Genomic DNA, 26390 nt, shown 5'->3' on the forward strand with positions numbered 1-26390 from the left:
TACATAATAAACTCCTATCTTGTACCAAGAATTCCTATCACATTCAATTTAGAGCATGGTCAGTCATGCAATCCACCCTGAGCTACTTAACTTGACCTCACTCATGTGTCACATTAATTTTAAGTAATTCTTCATAACTTATGGATCTCCCTTTAGGTTGTTTAATTAACTAGGCTCATGCCATTACTTTTCTTTTCAAAATAAATTATTTAGGCGCCAGATTTCCACGCAATGTGAAGAGCACTCCAATGGTGAACCCTCTAAAAACACACTATGAACTCTTACTAGAGCTGCTCTTGGAATTTTATAAACTAAAGATACAATTAACCCTTTCAAAAAATATCATATCATTGTTCATCACGAACCAAAAACTTCTATATACTTAATATTCACTCTTACTTCGCAACATAGTTGGTAGAATTCTCTTACTTTACATGATATATGTCTCTGCTAATCTAAATTTTTTGATATTAAAATGAAAACTCGTATATATAAAATAAGAGTAATGATATTTTGACATCCATTTGATGACAACTTTGTTGACAACCTTGTTTTTCTCACTTCTTATTGGTCAAAAACAATGGAGAGAGACAAAGGAAGAGAGAGGATAACAATATCATGTGAGTATGAGAGAGAAAGTTGTCCAAAAGTTGTCAAAAAGTGGTTGTCAAAATATCATTTCTCATAAAATAAACGACTTAGATGAATAGTTTAGTTGGGCTGGATTGTAGTTAGACAAAACAAAAGGCCGCATGAATTTCGACTCTTTTCTTGTGGGCCTGGATCAGCTTATGTCATGCCACCATAAGAAATGTTTACATGTATTTTTCTTCTCAAGCAATAAACATGACACATTTTTTTAGTAAAGATTCTACATCTGAATGTGTCAAACCATGCGTATAGATTGAATATATAAATGTTAAAGAATAAAAAAAAGACAATGAAGTGTGCGCATGACAAAAATATTATTATTTCTTCCTTCATGAATGAGAGAAGATAGGAGAGAAGCATAAATAGTTCTATATTAAGCAACATTTTTTATGACAGGTTTATATTATAAGCAACCTATCATAATCAAGATGTAGAATCCTAAGCCAATGTTTGAAGCAAAATTTAAAATATCAAGTTGAAAAGATAGAGTTTCAGAGAAAAAAATCACACGTTGCAAGTCAGTTTTATAAAGTCGAACTAAATTCAGAATTTAACGATGATACAAAAGTACGTTGAAATCTAGAGTTACACTAACTCGCTAATTATTTATGCGCCAAATCCGATAGCTTTAGATATGAGAGGTTTATCAGAGAAAAATTAAATCCTACATTAGCCATACATATGGTGAATTTGTGGGGTTGACTGTCCAAGATACTCAAGGCATATGCTTGACTCATTTATTTAATTGTGAATCATAGATTCGTTTATTTCTATTACTTGAATTTTCTTTTCAAATTTAAATAAAGAAATGTGGCCTCACTGTGAAATATGGGTACATGTAAGGGAGGTCTTAAGTGGGGAAGCTACAACTTGAAATTACATCTCCAAGTTGACTTCATTATATATAAATGGAAAACTTACCATATTATAGCATCTCAATATATATAGCACCTAAATTTCATTGAACCAAATAAACTCAATTATTCCAATCTTCAAAACATTCCAGCTACAAATTAACATTTGTATGAAAAATGAATTCAAGGACAACACCTCTAGGGTTTGAAATTGGAAATCAAGGCCTACAAATGTTTCCTATGGTCACGGAAGATTTGATGCCATTGCCAAATTCCATGGAAGGAATTTCTAGTTCAACTTTACCCTCCCATTCCCTCCTCTTCAATCTCTCTACTCTCAAAGACAAGCTCAATCAAGTGCAAACTCTTGTTGGTGTCATTCTCTCCCCAAATCAACAAGACTCATCAACTTCCATGGCATTATCCACAATGAACTCCACAATACAAGAAATCATTGTAACTTCCACATCAATGATGTTCACTTGCCAACAGATTGCTCTTAGTTTCCCTCAAGGTACTACTTCTATTAAATGTACAAACCAAGAATTTCAAAAGCAGCAATCTAATATTCAATCAAATTTTGGCAACAATGACACAAACCTTGATCTTAGAGGTCAAAGCATATTTTCTAATAATGAGTCGGAACCATTGGATTGGTTTGATGAAAGCTATAATAGTAACATTAATTATAGGCTCAAGGATGATATTGATGAACAAAGGGTTGATAATGAAATTAGTGAAACCAATAATAGTATAAGAGGGTCTAATGAAGATATTTCAACGAAGAATAATTCTGATCGTGACGATACATGCTTAAAATTTGGGTCATCTTATAATTGGGTCGGCCCAGAATGTGACAATGAGATAGTTGAATTGGACGCGGCTGATTTATTAGCCAAGTACACACATTATTGTCAAGTTTGTGGCAAAGGGTTCAAGAGGGATGCAAATTTGAGGATGCATATGAGAGCTCATGGGGATGAGTACAAGAGTAGTGCAGCATTGAGCAATCCAATTACTAAGAATAGAGATTATTTGATGAGTATGAAAAATAAGAAATATTCATGTCCTCAAGAAGGGTGTAGATGGAACCAAAAACATGCCAAGTTTCAACCTTTGAAGTCATTGATTTGTGCTAAGAATCATTACAAGAGAAGTCATTGTCCCAAAATGTATGTATGCAAGAGGTGTAATTTGAAGCAATTTTCTGTTCTTTCTGATTTGAGGACACATGAGAAACATTGTGGTGATCTTAGGTGGCAGTGTTCATGTGGCACTACCTTTTCTAGGAAAGATAAGCTTATGGGACATGTTGGTTTGTTTGTGGGACATCACCCGGTTATCAATGGTTTGTCATATAGTACTCACACAAGTTAGAGCTCTAAACATGAATTAATTGCATATGTAGGTTGATCTATATATATGTTAGTTCAAAATTATATTTTTTATGCATTTATATATTTATAATTTATGAATTGTTCATGAAGAGTGCTCTCCTATCTTCACACCATTACTATTTATTTGTCTTGAAAATAAAATTTTAGATTCTGATAAGATAATAAGATTGTAAATTTAGTATATCGCTATGCAAGAATTGTTGGTTTTGTAAGTTGTTGATCAACTATAGAGGCGGAAAGTAATTGGAGTAGAAGAACTTTTTTGTTATGGGTATGATCCTCTTAGTTCTTACCGAGATCAATTACAATGTGTTAAAAGAAAAACAATATCAATAATTTCAATTGAGAAATTTATGAGAGAAAGATAGTTATCAAATAATTTTAAATACAAGAATTCATATGCTCTAAGATATCTATTACTACAAATTAATGATTTAACCTTATTAAACAAGTCAAAATATTGAAATTAATTCAACATATGCGTTAAATAGTATGATCAAGACAAGGAAAATAATATATTTTAATCTGGAAAAAAAGCCTACATATATCTCAATATGTCTAATTATATCTCCACGACAATTGTAAGATGCAAAGTAAACTGGCGAACATCGGAAGGTCCAACTCCTTTAGCAATATCAGATCCAAATAATTTCTCATCGAAATCGAACAATTCATGAACTTCGGGTACAAGCCTCTGTGCTAGATGCTCAAGTGATTCAGATGGAAAATCTTGGTGAAACAAGATAGAGTGAATCCAATCTTGACCCTCATGGAAGAACCTTTTGCAGCTCACTTCTTGATAATTGTGGAGTAAGGTGTTAAGACGAGTAACTGAGTTAGAATCAACTGAATGTGAAAGAACACTTATATGAAAGTTTAACCGATCAGTGGGCTTAAGCTTAGGGCGCTGCACCTCTAGATTGTAGTTCATACTTCGAAGGTATTCATATTGTTCTTGGTATTGTGCAGACAGTCCATAGTAGTAACATGCTGGTTCTGAACATTGTTATAAAACATAAAACATAAGATTGAATGCATAAAATAAAATTATTTAAAATTGTATACATCATCAAAATAATCATTCAAAATTTCTAATACCTTAAACCCTAGTTTTGAGAGGGGTGAATTTAGATAAGCCAATGCCCGCATAAACACTTTTTAACCGAGTTTGATGAAAATTATATATAAAGATGCAGGTATTTTATGACTTACCAATTTGTAACCAAAAGAAAACTTAAAACTAATTTGTTATAATCTTCTAACTTAAAGACCGCATATGATATTAAATCACGGTCACTTTGTCAAAAGAAAAAAAAAAAGAATAAATTACTGTTACAATAAGTGTCATATTCATCAAGCATCATATGTTTTTCTTAAAATTATAATTCTCATAAAGCATACCTGATTGCGTCAAGAAAGAAAAACATACCTGATTTTGTAGAGAATGAAGAAGCCATGGTTATTTCTTTTCTTCTGATAGCTTAACTCTTGTAGAGAAAGAAAAACTAAGATTTATTATTGATAACGAGGAGAGAGTTTCTTTTGTGGATTGCTTTATGGACAAGAAAACAGTTTTTTTTTTTTTTTTTTTTGAAGGAAGTTTGTTACTTTGTTTCGATTATTTTGCTAGAATAATTAGTTTTAATTTTGATTTTGATTTTATTACTCCGAGATATTCTTTGAAGTAAAATCAATTAAAATTAATTAATAATAAATTAAAAGGTGAGAAATCATCTTAAAATTATAGCAGAATTTATTTATTTATTTTTTGTTTTGAGAGAAGCAGAATTTATTTTTGTTAATTATATCCCACAATTACCGCATTATTATTATTATTATAATTCTATAAATCAACCAATCAAATCACAGAAAACAAACCTATATATACAAAACAAAAACACACCAAATTCAAAACTCACAACAACACTTCAATGCCGAAAATCTCATTCTTCTTCAAAAATGGCGAAAGCATCAGAGAAAAAACCAGTGGAGAAGAAACCTGCAGAGAAGAAAGTGCCAAACGCAGGAGCAACGGAAGACAACAAAGAGAAGCTATGTAACATCTTGACATAGGTGTTTCAAGTAAAGCTATGGGAATAATTAACAGTTTTGTGAATGATATACTTGAGAAACTCGCTCAGGAATCGTCGCAACTGGCGAGGTATAATAAGAAATCCACAATTACTTCCAAGGAGATTCAAACAGCGGTTAGGTTGGTTCTTCCTGGGCAATGGGCTAAGCATGCCGTGTTGGAAGTGATATGAAGCACGGACACTGATCGAATCAGGCGTGTCCCGGTGTCGGACACGTGTCGTGTCAGACACGACACTTGTAATTACACTTAATTATGTGATTTTTAAAAATTATTAGCTGTGTCGGCGTGTCAGTGTCCGTGTCGTGTTCGGTGTCGGTGTCCGTATCCGTGCTTTCGTAGGAAGGGACTAAGGTTGTTATTAAGTTTACTAGTTCTTAGGGTTCGTTAAGAATACTAAACATGCATAAAAAATTGTCCCACATCAATGAGAGGCTTCTTGGGTTTCATTAAGTATTATGATATGATGTGATGATTTGTGAAGTTTAGACACATTTTGTTGACAGCATTCTTAGACATACTAAAAAAGGTTAAGGTTGGATTCTCATACTCACTGCTACTATAGGGATATTGGAATTTGGAAGATAAATTGGCTCTCAAGAATTTGACATCTCTAGAGTGATATTATAAGTTGTAACCACATGTAATTTCGTTATGCACACACATATAATATCAACTATTGATTTGTTTATCAATAATTTATATTACTCTTTTTTACTAAGCAAATTGATCAAGAAGGAGGAGCCTTGCCCAACTTTCAAATATTACTTACAAGTGTTTTGCCAATTGACCTGTTTACTCTTTTACTCTTTCTGCAATTCTAAGTTTCTAACTCAGATAAAGCATTTGATTTCTTGAGTGTTTATATATGAATTCAGCATTAATTCAGAAAATCAACAAATCCTGTAGTTCCAAAATATTAATCTTGAAATCCTGGAAAAATATCGTTACCGAACATCTCTACTTTTTTTTTTTTTTTTTGGTCAGACCGAACATCTCTACTTTATTCATACAAATTTGAACTCTAGATGATATCAATTAGTAATTAATTGTTTAACCATATTAAACAAAGCATAAATATTATAACGTTTAACCATATAAAGAAAGCCAAAATATTAATATTCAATCAACATATGCATTTAATAGTGTGATCAAGAGAAGAAAAGTAATAGTTTTTATTTGCAAAATAATGCTTACTAATATCTAGTTATATCTCCACGACAATTGTAAGATGCAAAGTGAATTGATGAGCAATGGAAGTTCCGACTCCACTAGCAAGATTAGAACCAAATAATATCTCATTGAAATCAAACAATTCATGAACTTCGAGCACGAGCCTTTGTGCTAGTTGCTCAAGTGATTCAGAGGGAAAGTCTTGGTGGAACAAGATAGACTGAATCCATTCTTGATCCTCTTGAAAGAACCTTTTGCTGCTCACTTCTTGATAATCATGGAATAAGGTGTTAAGGCGCGTAACTGAGTTAGAATCAACTGAATATGATAGAACATTGATGTGAAAGGCTAGTCGATCAGTTGGCTTGAGCTTGGGGCGTTGCACCTCAAGATTGTAGTTCATGCTTTGAAGGCATTCATATTGCTCTTTGTATTGTGCAGACAATCCATAATAGTATTGTGCTGGTTCTGAACAATGTGAATAAAACATAAGATAAGATATATGTATATATGCATGTATATGATGCATAAAATAAAATCATTTACAATTCAATACATCAAAATAATGGCTCTAGTGCCGTAAATACATATGCTTGATTCACATCAAGGGTTTAAATTACTTAAAATTTTTTTATACAAAATACTGAACTTACTTAAAGTTCTAATTCTCAAAGTAGAATGCTCTTCTTGAAGTTCTAATTCTCATAAAACATACCTGATGGTGCAAAGAATGAAGAAAGCATAGCTATTTTTTTCTTCTCAAAACTGAACTTGCTTATCTCCTTGGATTCTGTAGTGCACTTTTCTTCATGAGTTTGCATCCCTATTTATAGAAGATGAGAAGGTTACTTTCTGGGATTGCTTTGTGCAAAGAAGACAATCTTTTATTCAAAAAATAAATCCTAAATATCATTCAAACAAATATCTAATTAAGTTGTTTCCAAAAAAAAAATCACTAAGAGTTTGTTTTTATTTGAAGAAAACTCAATTCATAGTTTAATAGGTAAGTGTTTTGTTTAAATTATAACAGAACCATTATATTAATAATACAAACTACAAACCAAATCTCTAAATTTGGCATATTGGTCAGATAGTTTTAATTCAAAATTTCAAACAAAATCCAATTGCTTATTAAAGTTATATATTAGATTGAGAATTTAAAGACAAGTTTTTAAATTTGATCTTAAAGTTTGGGCATCCTTTAATTAAAATGTGACTTAGCAGTAACATTATATAGTACAAGTGACTTAAAAACTTAACCTTCTACTTGAGAGCCTGTTGAAGAAAGATGTCACACCATGCTGAATCTTTAACATTTACCAAGACTTATTATTACTATAAAGTAGTCTGCAACATTTCTTCAGGAAATGTTAATCAAATGGAAACAATTGTCAACAATTGCTCCCTTAGCCTCTAATCATGTTGTACCCATACAAAAACCAAAAAACATTCTCTTCTGTTTCTTTTTAACACTTGTTTTTGTATCCATAAATTTACCAGACTTCGTAGATCAAATTGTTTTTATTTAATTGTCGTTTTTAAAATTCAATATAACGGAACATGATTTAAATGTTTTCAGGATGATAGTCTCCTTTGTGTAAATGGCCATGTGTAACAATCAATTAAATTATTTTCTAAATTTATTCAGAACAAATTGTTTAAAATTAAAATATATCATACTAGAGTAGAATAATCATAAAAGACACAAAATTAATAGATGACAGAAAATTTTCTTTGACAATAATCATAAAAAACAAAATTAATGGACGACAGAAAAATGAATCATGTCATGGGAACTAAATTCCTAATCATCCAACAACTAAATGAAAAGAAAAGAAAACAGTAATGTCATTTGGAATCATTTCCTCAACACCAAAACTAATCGCGAATGCCGAATAAGACTCTAGATATCCTCTTCAGAAGGAAAATTTTTGTCCTGATCATTTGCAGCACCAGTTGTTGTTGTTGTGGGATTTATGTTTCCATCGCCAGCAGCAGCAGCAGAAGAAGAAATTCTCCAGCTCATTTCTCTTTTGCCACTTCTGCAATAATCTAATTAACCAATAGATAAAGATTGTTAATTCAAAGATATGTGTCCGACTTTCTCTAACACTCTTTTTAACACTCTATTTACTACCAAAGTGAAATTTATGCAAGTTCTACCATTTTGAAATATATGTCTCACATGTATTATTCAATCAACATTAAAGAAATTAAAGATTGTTGACATGTTTTTCTTACTTTAATAGGGCAGTCCGCAATGAGGGAATTCACACCAGTACTTTCAAAAGTGTTTCCCTTAGCATCGGTCAATAAAACATAACATGTTGCCTTATTTCGACAAGGACGACCATCTTCATCAGCGAGACATTGTAGAGATAAAGAAGTTATCTCAAAAACTCCCTGCATGCCGGACATTGAAACAAACATAACAAATAAATAAATAATACTATACCAGAGAAAAATAACTTTACATATTATTAGATTCAAAGTTTAATTTAATGAGATTTGCAGCTTAACTTTACCATGTGTGCGTGAGAACCATCTTGACCATGAAAGAGAACGTCTGATACATAACCGGTCGCAGAATCTATACTAACAAGGCGACGATGATCAAATGCCTCAGATAGTCGGTATAGAGCATCCACCACATCCTACAAAATATTTATTATTTTCAAAAGCATATAATATTTAATGAATGAAATATAAAATTACATATAAAAAGTGCAGATTGATTAATGTTATGCACCTCTCCCTGGTTCAAATTAGTGGTATAGAACTCATTATTATCACTAGCAAAAAATCTCCGATCTTTTGATAGAGAGAGGGACAGCTCATGTAGTGAGACTCCGTTAGATGTATATATGTGCTGATAACTGCAATACATTAACTCAATGTTATATAAACAAGGAAATGAAGGTGAATTTTACAGAACAGCACATATCAATTCATGAAGTTACTTTTACCTGAATTTATAAATATCAATACAATGCACAAGATATTTGCTAGTCAAAGAAAAAGATAAAACTGGGAATATGATAAGCAATCAAATACAAAGCTAGTTAGACGAGACATATGCACCCTACAGATCCGATAAAAGAATTTAAACAAGAACTCACTGCTTGCGTCGAGATGACCATCCAGCGTGAGCTTCAAACGTAGTAGCACTAACCACTGCTCTGCAACAGGTACAAAAAATTCCATATCCCTTTTTGTAACCGACCAATAGTTTCTGAACGCACCACAAAAGCACAATCAGGAAAGATGAAAGTCATTAAAAAAGGTAAAGCAGAACCCATCTTTAACCGAAGCTACCTTTCCATGAGAATAGTAACCAACTTCAGTTCCATCTGGTAACACGTCTTCTTCAAATACCAACTTATGCAACCGTAGATCCCTATCAAAATAGGATCAAGAAAAAGAGCAAAATTTAAATTCCTGATGAAACTAGAACACTGTGTGTTGTTAATGCATATAATATATAATATACATCTAAATTCTAATTTTTTTTCCAAATGTATTAAGTGCTTAAAAGACATACTTTCTAGTTATTTTTCCCCGACTCTTGCCAGATGCACTCTGCTTCATGCCATTATTCAATGCCTTTGGAATCATATTTGTGTCCGATGTCTCTCGAACCATATTTGAGTTTGGAACCACCATCTCAGTGTTTGATGACTTCGGAACCACCGTCTCAGTATTTAATGACTCTGGAAGTACTACCGTTTCAAGTGATCTGAAATAATAGGATCACTCATCATATATGCTATGATTCAAATACAAGCAAGTAATATGCACGTTTATCACACGGTACACATGAGCATGCGCCAGAGTACACACAAGTGAAAGCGACGTTAAATAAAACAATAAAAGATAACGAGCTTTCTGATTTTAGCATAAGTAACAGTAAGGATCTAAAATGGCCGACAAAGATTATGTCATTACCATGTTTTAGAATGAATTTAACCATGAAGCACGTTCTTATCTTAAATTCTTAAACTGTACCACAATGCACCCAATATGTTATACATAACAAATAGTGTTGTCAATGTGGATCGTGGAAAATAGTGGTATGTTCAGATCCCGCTATGCAACAGTGTGACAGCAGCGCCTATATCCGCAACTTCAAAATTTTGTACTAAATAGCGCACTTCAGAATAATAGTGGTGTGTGCAAATGCTGCTGCACTATAGCGGCTATTCAACATTGATAAAAAATTAAAAAACATACCTGGGTTGAACAACTGGGGTAATACTTTTACTACATGTTGCTGCTGTTTGAAGTTGGCTAGTTTGAGTCTCTTTCAACTCAATGCATGGATTGCATACTAGTTTTGACTCACCCTTGTTGGATTCAAGAATTTGCATTGCTTTTAAGATTCCTGGAGCATGATCACCAAAATTATTTGTATCAGCTGATGATGTGGTTGTGTTGTAGCCATACAACCATTTCTTCAACCTATCAGAATTCATGGTGGTTGATTCAGGAGGAGGAGGAGGAGGAGGTGAAAGAGGAAGATGAGTGTTTTTTGGGGAGTGATTCAGGAGGAGGAGGAGGTGAAAGAGGAAGATGAGTGTTTTTTGGGGAGTGATTCAGGAGGAGGAGGAGGAGGTGAAAGAGGTAGATTGATAGTGTTGTGTACTTCATCCCTCAATTTATATAATTTAATTATTCATTTTCATGTTTTTTCCATAGTGTGTGCTATTACTTAACTATTAAAATACATGAATATATTTAATAAAATAATTAATATAGTTGATTTACTTTGAATTTTATAATTTCATAATATATTTAAAAAAAGTCAAGTCAAATCAAAATATAAGCAGTACTATATTAATAACGTCAAGTCAGATGTTTTTGGTCATGTACTTGGACCAAATACATTTGACTTGAATATATTTTTCCTTAAATTTTGTTGCTAAAGGAGTAATAGTATAATTTGTATAAAAACTCACTTGGGTTGGCGTGGTGATTGGATTGGTACCTTAGAATATGGCCCTTCTCAAGGTATAGATTCGATTCTCCCCGGTGTCAATTTGGGTGGGGAATTAGTTTAGCTTCTTCAAAAAAAAAAAAAGTTCAATTTGTATAAAATATCACTGGAATATTATCATATCATTTAACAAGTAGCTATATGGATGATGTGTTGGTTTTAGCGGCATAAAAACAAATATATAAATATATGATCTAACTTTACATTAAGGAATGGTTCTCAAAAAAAGTCAATTCAAATAAAAATATAAACAATAAATACAAGCAATATTTATATCAATAAATCAGGTCAAATGGCAATAAAAAACAGTCAGGTCAAATGTTTTTTGTCGTGTATTTGGACCAAATACATTTGACATCTTGAATATATTTTTCCTTAAATTTTGTTACTAAAGGAGTAATAGTTTAATTTGTATAAAAACCCACTTGGTTTGGCCTGGTGGTATTGGATTGATACCATAAAGTATACTCCTTCTCAATGTCTAAGGTTTGATTCTCCCGAGTGTCAATTTGGATGTACTAGTTTACCTTCTTAAAAAAAAAAGTTTAATTTGAATAAAATATCTCTAGAATATTATCATTTATTTTGTTTAACAAGTATCAAAAACAAATATTCAAGGATATTATCTAACTTTAATTTACATTAAGGAAAGGTTCTCAATTGCGAATGGACACATAATACACCAACTGAAAGCAAATCCTGCTTTGTGCAACCAAGCAGGAATGACTACGAGCCCGTTTGTTTCAGTTTTTTTTTCAAAAAAAAATCTATTTTTCCCCTTAAAAAAATCACTTTTTTCATTTTTAAGTGTTTGTTTAGGATTTTTAGAAAAATCATTTTATCAAAAAAATCTATTTTGACCCTAAAATGAAAAGCTATTAGGATTAACTTTTCTCAAAATCTATTTTTTTTCAACAACAAGGAGATAACACATGTACATGTTAGAACTCATTTTTTTTTTTAAAAAAATGGATTTTTATGGATAGTAGGCAAACACAAATAACTTCAGATTTTTTTTTTTAAAAATCTCTAAAAAAAAATCTCTAGATTCTTTTGACACAAAATCTATTTTTTTTTAAAGTTACAAACGCACCCTATAACAACCTATTATGGGAAGCAGATCTTGTTGTGCCATTTTTGTGTGTATAGAAATCATATTCATAGTCATGCCATATGCTACCTTTGATTGATGACTACGTTTTTTAGTTTGATTTTGTTCAAAGAGAAATTAAGCAAAGTGTTTGTTTGACCATGCATAGAGGTATCGTTGTTAATCATTGGTTTTTAGTATGGCAGGAGTTGGCTACAACAGTTGCAACATCATCTTTAATTTAATCGAAGGCAACTAAGAAAGAGGAGGATGAGAAATAAATACAAGAGAAGTCATTGTCCCAAAATGTACAATGAGAAGGGTGTAGGTTGATCTATATATGTTGGTTCATTTTTTTTTTTTTTTTGCATTTATATATTTAAAAATTATGAATTAATTGATCATGAAGAGTGCTCTCCCAACTTCACACCATTATTAATTTTCTTTGAAAATAAAATTTGAGATTCAGTTATTTGATAAGGAAAAAAAATTGTAAATTTAGTATATTGCTATACAAGAATTGTTGGTTATCCTCTTAGTTCTCATCAAAATCAATTACAATGTGTTGAAGAAAAACAATATCAAAGATTTCCACATTAATTCTAACTATACGAATTCATATCAAAGATATCTACTACAAATTAATGGTTTAACCTTATTAAACAGATCCATAATATTGTTATTAATTCAACAGATGGATTCAATGGTATGATCAAGACAAAGAAAATAATAGTTTTCAATCTGCAAAATAAAGCGCTATATATTATGATACGTCTAATTATATCTCCGAGACAATTGTAAGATGCAAAGTGAACTGGCGAACATCGGAAGGTCCAACTCCATTTGCAATCTCATAATCAAATAATCTCTAAAGGTCCAACTCCATTAGAATAATTAGTTTGGATTTTGATTTGATATACTCCAAATATTAGACTTTAATTTTTATGTTAACTTAAATATGTTAGTTAGTCTTAGACAGAGACAATATATTTCCAAACTAAGTTGTTCAAGTTAACAGACAATAAACTAAAACTCAGTGCTTCAAAACACTCTATGGCCGAGATTCTCCAAAATTTATGTTATATCCATTTATGTTAAGAGTATATATCATAAGAAATCTATTTTCTGAACATATATAGGAAGGCCACAAGATTTTCATTGACAATATCTCAATATTACAAGTTTCATAATCCACATTCCTCAACAAGTATTTAGAACTGAAATATCATCTGCAATCCACTTTCCTCAACAAGAAAAACCTGAAATATATCATCATCTCTTCTACAAGGAACTTATGGATGCATTAAATTCCTAATCATCCTTCCTAAAAAACAACTTAAAATAAAAGCAAACAAATATGTCTTTTGGAATATCATTTCCCGAGTCAATGATCTACAACCTATACCGAAAAGATATCAAGAACTTTTCGGTTTTATTGAAAATAAGACACTTAATTTCAAGTGTCCTCTACAGAAGGCGACTTCATGTCCTGAATATTCACAGTACTAGTTGTTGTTTCGGGATTTATGTTTCCACCTGCAGCTGGTGGAGTTGGTGGCAAAAGGCGACTCGACTGTCCTTCTAAGATTATAGGAGCTTCTAACTCTTCAAGAACCTTTTGTGAATCATAATTACTATTTCGAGCAGCAGCAGCAGCAGTCAAAATTCTTGCAGTTGATTCCTTAGCAACGTCTGTCACAAAACTGGACGCAACAATCTGATTAACCAGAAGATAAAGATTGTTAATTCAAGTTACTCACTTTAATAAAACAAATGAGTGCGGCTTTACACAGTCTTTTTAACACTACTGATTGTAATTTATATAAGTTCTACCATTCGGAATATAAGTTTCATATGAATTTCAGCAACTATTAAAGAAATTAAAGCAAAGATTGTTAATATCACAAATCATTCCATAAACTATGATTTGCTTACCTCAACAGGTCCGGCTGCTTTGAGGGAATTCACAGCAGTACTTCCAAAAGCAGTTCCCTTATCATCGGTCAATATAACTCCACACCTTGCCTTTGCACGGCAAGGACGACCATCATCATCAAAGAGACATTTTACAGCTAAAGTAAGTATCTGAAATTTTCCCTGCAAACATACACGCACACAAATTATAAGATATGAAAGAAAAATTAAGGGCTTTACATATATACGATATGATGCAAAATTTTATCAGATTTTAGACCTTTAGTTACCTGGTGCGTGTTAGGAGGACCATTTGGATCAAGAAGGCCAACCTCTGATACAAAACCTGTTGCAGAATGTATAATAACAGAACGACTAGAAAATGCTTCAGATAGATTGTATATAGCATCCACCAAATCCTACAAAACAATTATTAAATAAAAAACCATATATTTAATAAATTAAATATAAAATGTCATATGGAATGTGAAGATTGGTTAATTAATGTTATGCTACCTGGCCAGCATTCAAATTCATAATATGAGGGGTGAATCTTCCCCCACCGGAACCAAGAGCGCGTCCTCTTCTTTTCTTGGAAGAAGTTCCTGCAGAAACTAAACCCAGTCACAACAATTTTCTATACGATATGAAACAAATCAACTAGACATTAATTAATAATACACAATAGAAAAAAATGATGTTCACCTATGTGAAAAGCCCTTAGGCATCCATCACAGCACAAAAGATCCCCTCCATCTTGACATATACTGCACAGGTCATCATTATCACTGGCAGAAAATCTCCGATCTTTTGATAGAGAGAGGGACAGCTCATGTAGTGAGACTCCGTTAGATGTATATATGTGTTGATAACTGCAATACATTAACTCAATGTTAAACAAGGAAATGAAGGTGAATTTTACAGAACAACACATATCAATTCATGAAAAAGAAAATCAACGAGACCTAGCAAATGGGAAATGGAAAAAGAGAGAAAATAACAAAATAATTAATCTCTAAAAATTATTTGCTAGTCAAAGAAAAAGATAAAACTGGGAATATGATAAGCAATCAAATGCAAAGCTAGTTAGACAAGGCATATGCACCCTACAGATCCGGTAAAAGAATTTAAACAAGAACTCACGGCTTGCGTCGAGATGACCATCCAGCGTGAGCTTCAAACTTAGTAGCACTAACCACTGCACTGCAACAGGCACAAAAAATTCCATATCCCTTTTTGTAACCTACCAATAGTTTCTGAGCGCACCACAAAAGCACAATCAGAAAAGATGATAGTCATTAAAAAAGGTAAAGCAGAACCCATCTTTAACCGAAGCTACCTCTCCGTGAGAATAGTAAGCAACTTCAGTTCCATCTGGTAACACGTCTTCTTCAAATACCATCTTATGCAACCGTAGATCCCTATCAAAATAGGTTCAAGAAAAAGAGCAAAATTTAAATTCCTGATGAAACTAGAACGCCGTGTGTTAATGCATATAATATATAATAGACATCTAAATCAGTAAATTCTAATTTTTTCTAAATGTGTTGAATGCTTAAAAATCATGCTTACTTTCTTGCTATTTTTCCCCGACTCTTGCAACGAGATGCACTCTGTTTCATGCCATTATTCAATGCCTTTGGAATCATATTTGTGTCTGATGACTCTCGAACCATATTTGTGTTTGATGAGGTTGGAACCACCATCTCAATGTTCGATGACTTCTGAACCACCTTCTCAGTATTTAATGACTCTGGAAGTACTACCGTTTCTAGCTATCTGAAATAATAGGATCACTCGTCAAATATGCTATGATTCCAATGAACTTCGATACATCACACAGCATCTCTACTATTCGTATTCAAATAGTAGAGATCCGATAGTGGTGAATTTTTTTCTTTGGGTAGCAGCCGTAATTGTAATTGTTATTATTGATTTTCTTAATTCGTGATTTTCCTTAATTTGTAATTTTAAATATGTTTCTCTTTAGTCGTATTCTTTGGATGGTAGGTGCCTTTTTCATTGCCATTCTTGATTTTTCTTAATTCGTGCATTTTTCTAAATTTGCGGTTTTAAATTTATTTCTCTTCTGTCGTATTTTGGATAGCAGGTTTGTAATTGGTGTTACTAACTTTCCTTAATTCGTGATTTTCCTTAACTTAAAGATTTAAATGTGTTTCTCTTTAGTCCTATTCTCTTTAGCTATCTTGTATTTTCTTTAAGGAGCAGGTTTATTTGTAATTGGTATTTTTTTTTTGAAACAGCAAAATATTATTAGGCAAAGTTAGCACAAGGAGTGCGAACCCGCAAAGGAGGAAAAAGAGTACAAAGAGAGGGCCTTATAACAATAGCCACTCCCCCAATGATCACTCGATAAAAAAACCCCTAAAAACAAGCTTCCTACAAACAAGGAGCAAGCAAGCAATACAAACAAACACCTAAAAAACAGAGAACAGACCAAAAAACAAACAGCCCAACACAGCTACAGACTCCCACCGCAATGACAGACAGCGAAGCCTACTGCTGATAGCAGAAAAACCTGCAGACATACACCCACGCAGCCACTGCCCACCGCAAAAAACCTACCCAGCAGTAAGGACAACCCACCAACCACGGCCCTATACACACACCAGTTGCTCTCTATCCCAAAGCCCTCCAACAGCCACCATACAGAACAGCCACGCAAGCAAAAGCCCCAATATAATTTATTTTTAGTGTTGCATAATGCATATAATTATTTTTATAATATTTTTATTTCGATTAAAAGTACAAGTATAGATGCCTAAAAAAAATTATACTTATATATATTTTGCACCTTTATATTGTAACAAACTATGCATATCTTTTTCTTATTCAAAAAAATTAAACATATCTTTTTCAATGACACCTACAATGTAACAAATATAATATCATATAATATAAATTCTTATCTTTTTGAATGACACAAAAATATGGTATTCTTATAACGAAATTTGTTATAGAGTATAATTGAAAAAGAAAAAACCAACTATTTTGATATTATTTATGTTATTATTATTTGAGCCTCCTTAAATTATTTCTCCTATTCAAATATTTAACAATTCATTTATATGATGATACGAATTTGTATTCATGTTACACGAAATAAACGTCATTGAGTAAATATAGTATTTGTAAAAAAAATATCTTTTATATTTTAAACATTTTTTCCCTTCAAAAATATTTTAAACATTTTTTTTATTTATTATTTAATTCATAATAAATATAAAGTTTTGTCCTCGTGAGCTTACCCCAGTTGATAGGGACAATGCATAAATATATGCAAGGTCCGGGGTTTGAACCCCGGACACCACCAAAAAAATAATAAATTCAAAGTTATGTATAATATTTTGCCAAACAACTTTTAACTTAAAAATAGTTTTAAAACTAAAAAAATAAAGAAACCAAACAGCTTTAACTTCTTTCTCAAAGATCTTTTTTTTAACTTCGTTTTAAAGTAGCTTTTAGACCGTAAAAAAGTCTGGCCAAACGGTACCTAAATGAATGATATAAAGCTTTGATTTGGTCTTGTCGACTCCGATCATCTACAAGGTAATAAACTATTCAAAACAACTTATGTACGAGGGGACCTCAACTAGTGTGATGAGGACATAGAGTTGAGCCACAAAAGGTTTTTCCACTACAATAGTTTTGAACATACCTACGAAACACATTGAAAAGCCAACATTGAGATGGATGCTCTTAGCAGATGATATGGTCCTACTTGAAGAGTTAAAGGAGAAATTAAATGGGAGTTGAGAGGCTTGGAGATAAGTCTAAGAAACATATGGCTTCCGTCGTAGAAGCAAGAGAGGGTATATTGAATAAAACTTAGCAAAAGACAACATTTCCATCATAGATTTGAAAGTTTGCAATAATCTCATTCCACAGCTTACACAACTTAGATATCTTGAGTCCAAAGTGTAAAATGGAGGTCTCATGTGGCTGAAATGGAAGATCCTCCGAGGTGTTTTATGTGATACAAAAATAGCGCTCAAATTGAAGAGAAAATGTTATCGTATGTTGTAAAACCGACTATATTTTATGATACAGAGTGTTGTCAGTAAAAAAAGTAACCCTAGAAAAAATAAGCATTGCAAGAGTGAGAATATTATGTTGAATGTCTAGTAAGACTAGACAAAATAGGATTAAAAATGGCAATATTATAGAGTTGAGGTAACACCTATCTGGTAAGACTCGACTTAGGGAAAACCTGTCGATTCTGTGGTAAAAATAACATCAAATGGAGGATAATCAAATTCTAAGAGGCAAAAGTAGATCTAGAAAAACTATTAGAGAGGCTATTAAGAAAGACCTAGATACTAATGAGTTGGAATGAGATGTATATATGGCAGATTATTGTGATGTCTATTGATCGATGTAGTTGACCCTTAAGGCTGGTTGTTGTTCTTAATAATCTTAACAAGAAATGATAGTACTAGCAAACCTTGAATTATAATGCATAGCTTATCATGTGCTAAGACAAACATTCATTGATTAACTTTAGACTGATAAAATAAGGGGATCCATGATTTAAGAAGAACTACAACAAAGTGAACTACTACAACATGTTTTGCAAAATCATTCACCGTCATAATTTACACAAGATATGTCAAAAAGCTACTCTTCTAAGCTATCAGTTTTCTCATGGGGAAACTCTGTATAAAATAAAATAAAATCAACTATAACAAGAATAAAAGTAATGGAAAAAAGGTCTGAGGATTCCATATAAAAGAGTCCATTGAGGAGCTGAACCATTGGATTTGTACTTCAACATTTCAATCCTATATCTTTCTTTATCTCTCAACCTTTTCTTCTGATAAACCTGCATTAAATTAACAAAATAAAGTACAAAAAAGTCTAAGATAAATAATACCAAAATATAAGACCAAGTTCTAACAGATAAGAGCAGCTTCATGTCGTTGTTTTGTTTTTGACATGCAAATATGTATTTTGATTCTGTAGTTTGCATGCAACTTTTTCTCTAAAAAAAATGAGTTTAATTGATATGCACTGTGAGTATAAAAAATGTAAACACGTGTATCCAATCACATCTCACTACATAGATGATAATGGAGATATTTTAGAAGCTAACATAGCACAAAGTTTCATAATCATATGAATGGATGCATGTGTACTTTTTTACACTGACACCGCATACTAATTAATTCGAAGAAAAAATTATAACTACAAGTGTATCCTTAGTATTATATTATAGCCCTATTTTCATATAGACCTAAGAAGCCATTTTTTCATAAGTAGATTTTGAAAGTGGTTATTTATCACAAATAGTCTCCTAATATTTCTTGACATAAACTATTTCTACAGGGGAACCTCTTAAGAAGCCAGTAGAAAAATAGTTAGGTCTGTATACACTATAAAGCCTGTGGGAGCAATCTCAAATGCTGAAAAGACAACATCATAACTATGGCTACAACTAGAAAAGGGCCTGCTACTTTATAATCTTGTACAGACGTTATCATGTTACTTGCTTTCACACACTCCGACAATAAATCTATAAATGTTTTAAGGAAAATTCCATGAATCCCACTTTTGGCTTTTCCAAGGAACATCAAGGCAGTTTCGCAAATGAAAGGCTAAGGATTTGTCAAATTTAGCTTTGTTACAAATAATAGATCACTAGACAACATGATTGCCGATCGGAGATTGCAAAAAATGGTAGTTTGATCAAATTCCGCTACGCAGCAGCGCGATAGTGCCTCTATTTAACAACACTGCTTTGCGCCTAGCTTAGTTTGCCAATCAGAGAACAAATGTATTTTTTTAAAAGTTAACGTGCATCAAGTTATGGAAAATTCAAAGTAGAACAATACCATACATATATTACTAATTTTATGAATCTAAATGAATCTTAATGCAATGTTTGCCTGATTTGCAAGATATAATCACATAATGCCAATCTTGATTTCTTTTGTATGTTTGAAATAAGTGTACCTCCAATCGAAGAACCCTTAGATGCATTACTTGAAACATGATACAGGACACCTTTCAGCTGTTCAGAACCCAGGTCCACCGTGACTATATATCCGTCATCAAATTTCGCGTCAATTGTTCCATGCACTGAAGAACCGAGTGTCTGTGCTGGACTAATTGGACTAACTGCATATAAGAAAGCAAATCTTCACCAGACATAAACGAAAAGTATATCTACTAACCAACATAGATAAGAACTTTGTTTGCATAACAACTTAATAAATCACTTATAGCATAAGATCTTATCATTTAAGTACTTATGTACAAGCTACTTCTATTATGAAAGACAAAACAAAGTCAAACTGTTTTCATAAATAAAAACTCTTTTCATATAAGCTATAAGCTGTTAACATTAGTTCTCTAGGAGAGTTTAAGAAAAAAAGCTGAAAAGAGTTTTTTAACGTCATAAGTTGTTTCCAATATCCATAATCTCTCCCAAACAGTCACCTATGTGCTTATGGCAGTAAATAAGCATAAATAAGTCAATCGAAAGCTTTATCGCACTAGGTGAGATCAGCTACCCAGATTAAACGATGTCATAATGTTCTATCATAAGTTGTGTCGATGGTAAATCTTTCTCAAAAGATTAGATGTACACGAAGCTAATAAAAACAATGCCAAGTCTAAATTAAAGAAACGAATCATCTATGAATGGTTATTTGTTTCGCAACTACCAGTTTCAAAACAAAAGAATCAGATATTTTCTAGTATTTTATTCACGTAACAAGAGAAAAAACCAAAAGAAGTCAACCAAAACTCATGCTCCTTACTTCTATTTCCACATCACAGAAAAATATTTCACATAACAGCTGTTTGTAAGTGTTTTCTTCAACTTTCTTAATGTTGACAACAATATGTATACCCTAACTCATGATGGACGTATAGTCAATATTATTGGCAAAATAAAGTTGCAGACAATTGTATGTTTACAAGTTTCTAAGTCATGTAATACCTCTTATTTTCTTGCAAGAAGTTTCTGCAGAAGTAGTTTTTTCGGAAGGTCCTTCTTCTCTCTTATTTTTTGATCCGAAACCAAGAGCGCATCCTCTTCTTTTCTTGGAAGAAGTTCCTGCAGAAGTCTCTTTCAACTCCATGCATGGATTGCATACTAGTTTTGACTCACCCTTGTTAGATTCAGAAATTGACCCTACAAACAGTTCATCAAAATTACATGTTTAATCAACAGGATTGCAAATTACATAGTGTCACAGCTAGGAAAGCAAGTGTGTGCATTTCAAACCTCTGCAGTTGAAACAGATATTAGAATTCTGCATTGTGAAATCACCCAGGACCATTTGAACCTCTTTATCCAATGTATCCAACGGAAGACTTGAACAGGCATTCATGACATCCCGAAGGAGTTTTCCATTCTCGAGGTAAGTATAATCCGGAGGACGTTTATTAGCACTACCAGCATGCGACTCAAAAACATTCGGCGAGACAACCTACTCTCAACAAAAAACAACAAATAGCAAAAAAAACGTATTAACCTACAAGATTCTAAACCCACACAAGCAAAAAAACAATAACCATCCCTCCATTTACTTGCCTGATTCCCCTTACAACTCCCACAAAAGCACAAAATTCCTGAATCTTTGATCACACCTTGTAAATCCTTTTCTCCCGGTTTACGCGCCTACACATCATTTACGAATAAACTCATATCACACTAATGCACCACAAGAAAGAAAAAAAAAAACTCCTAACATCATTCACAATTTCACAAACCAGACCAAAATCAAAAAAGTTCAAAACAATATACCTTCTGTCCCTTGACATATCTCACTTTCAATCCCTCCAGAATCCCAGTAGCAAGAAGATCCTTCAGCTTGACAGGAAACCTCTTACCAGAACCTCCCTTCATTGTTTGGTCACAAAAAGAGAGAGAGAGAGAGATGGATTTGATTTGCATGTGCAGATGGAGTTGTGTTTATAGTATGAATGAAGAGACAACTCATTAATAACTATTACCCATTTCAAAAATTCTTTTAAGTTTTTTTTGGTATCTAATTATTTTTATTTATAACTATACCATTTGAAACCTGCCAACTTATCAACAACTGTTAACCATTTCAGCTATCACTTTTGAGTTTTAAGGTAAAAAAAAAGGATAAGTAAAAAAGTCATTTCAGCTATCATTCCTCAATTTATAGAAATTTAATTATTCATTTTCATGTTTTTTCCATAGTGTGTGCTATTACTTAATTATTAAAATATACAAATATATTTAACAAAATAATTAATATAGATGATTTACTTTAAATTTTATAATTTAATATTATATTTAAAAACAATAGTCAAGTCAAATCAAAATATAAGCAATACTATATTAATAAAGTCAAGTCAAATGTTTTTGGTGTACTTGGACCAAATACATTTGACGTTTTCCTTAAATTTCGTTGCTAAAGGAGTAATAGTTTAATTTGTATAAAAACCCACTTGGGTGCGTCTGGTGATTTGATTGGTACCTTAGAGTATGTTCCTTCCTTGTATTTGTTTGATGGTCAGGATAGGACAGAGACATGATATGATATGAAACAGAGACAAGATATGATATGGACATGATAAGCATTAATCATATCATTGGTTTGATGCGCACATGATAACAAACATGATATCATTATAATTAAATAAAAAAATTGCTCTCATAATTAATTAAATAATTTAAAAATGACATGTAATTAATTATAATAACAAATACATGATATCATTATTTTAAAAATTACAACATTTTAAAAAAGACAGAATATCATGATAATAAATAAGGAATGATCTTCTAATCATATCAGGATAGTTTCTAACCCATCTTATAGTCATGATAAAAATTACAAAGGAAAGTCAGGATATGATAGGAAAATGGTTTATTTTATCCTATCGTGCATTAAACATGAGATTTAAACAGGATATGATTAATATACCATATCATGTCTTCCTATCCTGACCAATAAACGGAAGGTCCGGTTCCAATTTGGTTGGGGGATAGTTTAGCTTCTTCAAAAAAAAAATTAAAAAAAGTTTAATTTGAATAAAATATCACTGGAATACTATCATATTATTTAACAAGTATCTATATGGATGATATGTTTGTTTTAGAGGCATCAAAAACAAAAATTCAAATATATGATCTAACTTTACATTAAGGGAGGGTTCTCAAAAAAAGTCAAGTGAAATCAAAATATAAACAATAAATACAAGAAATATTTATATCAATAAAGTCAGGTCAAATGGCAATAAAAAAAAGTCTGGTCAAATGTTTTTTGTCGTGTTTTTAGACCAAATACATTTGAGTTCTTGAATATATTTTTCTTTAAATTTTGTTACTAAAGGAGTAATAGTTTAATTTGTATAAAAACCCAATTGTGTTGGCCTGGTGGTATTGGATTAATACCTTAGAGTATACTCTTTCTCAATGTCTCAGGTTCGATTCTCCCTTATGCCAATTTGGGTGGATTAGTTTAGCGTCTTCCAAAAAAAAAATCAAAAAAAAGTTTAACTTGTATAAAATATCACTAGAAAATTATCATTTATTATGTTATTATGTTTAACAAGTATCAAAAACAAATTCCTTCAAAAAAAAGTATCAAAAACAAATATTCATAGATATGATCTAACTTTACATTAAGGAATGGTTCTCAATTGTGAATACACAGAATACACCATGATCTAACTTTACATTAAGGAATGGTTCTCAATTGTGAATACACAGAATACACCAACAGAAAGCAAATCCTGTTTGCTTTGTGCAAACAAGCAGGAATGGCTATAGCAACCTATTATAGGAAGCGTATCATGTTGTGCCATTTTTGTGTGTATAGAAATCATATTCATAGTCTTTCCATATGCTCCCTTTGATTGATGACTACGTTTTTTAAGTTTGATTTTGTTTAAAGGGAATTGAAGCAAATTGTTTGTCTGACCAAGCATAGAGGTATGATTGTTAATCATTGGTTTTTAGTAGTATGGAAGGAGTTGGCTCCAACAGTTGCAACATCATAATCGAAGGCAACTAAGAAAGAGGAGGATGAGAAATAACAGAGGAAATCAAGATTTATGTAACAAGCACCTCTATCCAATGTCACGAGGCACACGGTTTCTCTACCAAAACAGTGCATTAAAAATTATTACAAGGAACAAGTAAAAACCCTTATAGAGGAAAAAAATGTAGATCTTTAGAGTTTTCAGTAATATGGGAAAAGAATCAGATCCCAAAAATAATAAAAGGCAACATCGAAAATGTTTTTCATTCAGGCATGCCGTTGGTCTCTCTTTCCTCTTCATGCTATTAATTAATTGATTTTCTTTGTTTGGTTCTATTCATTGATTTTAATTTATAGCTTAATAAAATGTTCGTGAAGCATAGTATAAACGAAGAAATATAGAAAAATATATGCTCACGTTAGTGCGGAAGAATAATATACTAGCTTTTTCTATCGGACCAAAAATCTTGAACCAAGCGGACCATAATACTCTACATCCGTTCAACATCTCATTTTTTTTTCTATTTATTTTTTCTCAGGGTGTATACACCTTTAGCTGTACACATTTCTCTTGATGATGACGGGATGCTATGTTGGGAAAAATTACTGTAATGTAATGAAAATCAAGTGAATCATGAAAACAAGTGAAGGAGAGAAAATTGGGAAAAGAGAAAAATAAGTGGAAAAGTGATTATTGAAAGGTTGTGTTTATTCAACTTGAGTAACTAACTGATTTTGCATTACAATGTACATATTACATGCACATGTCAATGCTAAATCAAATTTCCTAAGATATCTCAACAAACTAACCGACTAAAAGAGATAACTTGCAATACAAGTTATTAACAACTTATGAATTATTTCATTTATTCAAATCCAAACATGCTAGTGCATATAGAGTGTCCGCCACATCCTGCAAATTAATAAAATTCCAAGACCATATAGTAACAGTACATTGATGAAATATAAAGTTGCATCTGAAATATGAAGATTGGTTAATTTCTGCTATACCTCGGCAGCATTCTAATGTATGGTGAATTTCCCCCTAGAATAAGAACCAGAAGGCCATCCTTTCCTTTTCTTGGAAGTTTCTGCAGAAGTTTCGGAAGGTCCTTCTTTTCTCTTCTTGGATGGCAATGTTGAAGAATCACTACTAGTGCTGCCTTCATTCATCGCTACATCGTCATCACCACCTTCTTTCTGATGATGATCAGTAGTTGAACTGATCATCTTTGCTGCTGCCTTGTTCTTATGATCCTCCTCCATTTTTGCGCCATTGACCTCATTCATTGCTACATCATATTTCTGATCGGTAGTAGAACTGACCATCCTTTTCACCTTGTTTTTACCATCCTCCTCCATTTTTGGGCCTCAAGAACAACTTAATCTATAATTTTCAAGAAACAGTATGGAATGCGAACAGTAGATATATGAATGAAGAGCTATCTAAGAAGGTACTAACTGCTTATAACTAATAAACTACCATAACTGAAAAGTTGCAACTGATCAATAATTGTTAACCATTTGAAAATTCTTTAAGTTTCTTTAAGAAGCATAATAATACTCCTTGTCAACTATAAATTATGTTATTGGATGAAGTTTTTTATAAGCATTGATACAGCACCTGCTGCACAAAGTACGCTTAAATTTTAGGGATTAAATTATAACTCAAACTTTACAATTTCAATTATTTTAACGTTTAACCATATTAATTGTTTAACCATAAATACTAATATATGCATTTAATAGTGTGATCAAGACAAGAAAAGTGATAGTTTTTTATTTGCAAAATACTGCAGATCTAATATCTAATTATATCTCCACGACAATTGTAAGACACAAAGTAAATTGACGAGCAGGAATGGCTATAGCAACCTATTATGGGAAACAAGCAGCAATGGCTATAGCAACCTATTATGGGAAACAAGCAGCAATGGCTATAGCAACCTATTATGGGAAGCATATCTTGTGCCATTTTTTTGTATATAGAAATCATATCATAGTCATATCATATGCTCCCTTAGATTGATGACTAAGTTTTTTAAGTTTTGATTTTGTTTAAATGAAATTGAAGCAAAGTGTTTGTCTGACCATGCATAGAGGTACGACTGTTAATAATTGGTTTTTAGTTTGGCAGGAGTTGGCTACAACAGTTGCAACATCATCTTTAATTTAACCGAAGGCAACTAAGTAAGAGGAGGATGGGAAATAATAGAGGAAATTAAGATTTATGTAAC

The 26390-nt window shown here is 32.1% G+C and overlaps 3 protein-coding genes across 4 annotated transcripts; 1 reads left to right on the forward strand and 2 right to left on the reverse strand.

Moving 5' to 3' along the window:
- Positions 1–1589: 1589 nt before the first annotated feature.
- LOC146950097 (protein SENSITIVE TO PROTON RHIZOTOXICITY 2-like) lies at positions 1590–2991 on the forward strand. The gene has a single exon (XM_085741542.1). The coding sequence runs from the start codon at positions 1683–1685 to the stop codon at positions 2880–2882; it is 1200 nt and encodes a 399-aa protein (XP_085597668.1). The 5' UTR covers positions 1590–1682; the 3' UTR covers positions 2883–2991.
- A 327-nt stretch (positions 2992–3318) lies between these two features.
- Positions 3319–7041, reverse strand: LOC146950098 (uncharacterized). 2 transcript variants are annotated; one of them, XM_085746052.1, is made up of 3 exons: positions 6883–7041; positions 6192–6635; positions 3319–3898 (listed from the first exon to the last, which is right to left on the reverse strand). In XM_085746052.1, exons 1-2 carry the CDS (start codon positions 6986–6988, stop codon positions 6202–6204), a joined length of 540 nt encoding a protein of 179 aa, XP_085602178.1. In that variant the 5' UTR covers positions 6989–7041; the 3' UTR covers positions 3319–3898; positions 6192–6201. The 2 variants fall into 2 exon arrangements, with proteins under 2 accessions (XP_085602178.1, XP_085602177.1); XM_085746051.1 differs by lacking the exon at positions 3319–3898 and having other exon boundaries at positions 6093–6635.
- Positions 7042–13706: 6665 nt separating this feature from the next.
- Positions 13707–25424, reverse strand: LOC146950099 (uncharacterized). Its single transcript, XM_085748608.1, has 15 exons — positions 25194–25424; positions 21939–22078; positions 21726–21812; positions 21417–21621; positions 21129–21323; positions 20138–20302; positions 18991–19007; positions 15737–15939; positions 15504–15585; positions 15308–15420; positions 14870–15036; positions 14681–14769; positions 14455–14583; positions 14186–14347; positions 13707–13967 (listed from the first exon to the last, which is right to left on the reverse strand). The coding sequence occupies exons 1-15, from the start codon at positions 25417–25419 to the stop codon at positions 13707–13709; spliced, it is 2241 nt and encodes a 746-aa protein (XP_085604734.1). The 5' UTR covers positions 25420–25424.
- Positions 25425–26390: the final 966 nt, after the last annotated feature.

Source organism: Medicago sativa, chromosome 2, assembly GCF_051527215.1.
Source record: "Medicago sativa cultivar Bolivia chromosome 2, Bolivia_mono, whole genome shotgun sequence".
Lineage (NCBI taxonomy): Eukaryota > Viridiplantae > Streptophyta > Magnoliopsida > Fabales > Fabaceae > Medicago > Medicago sativa.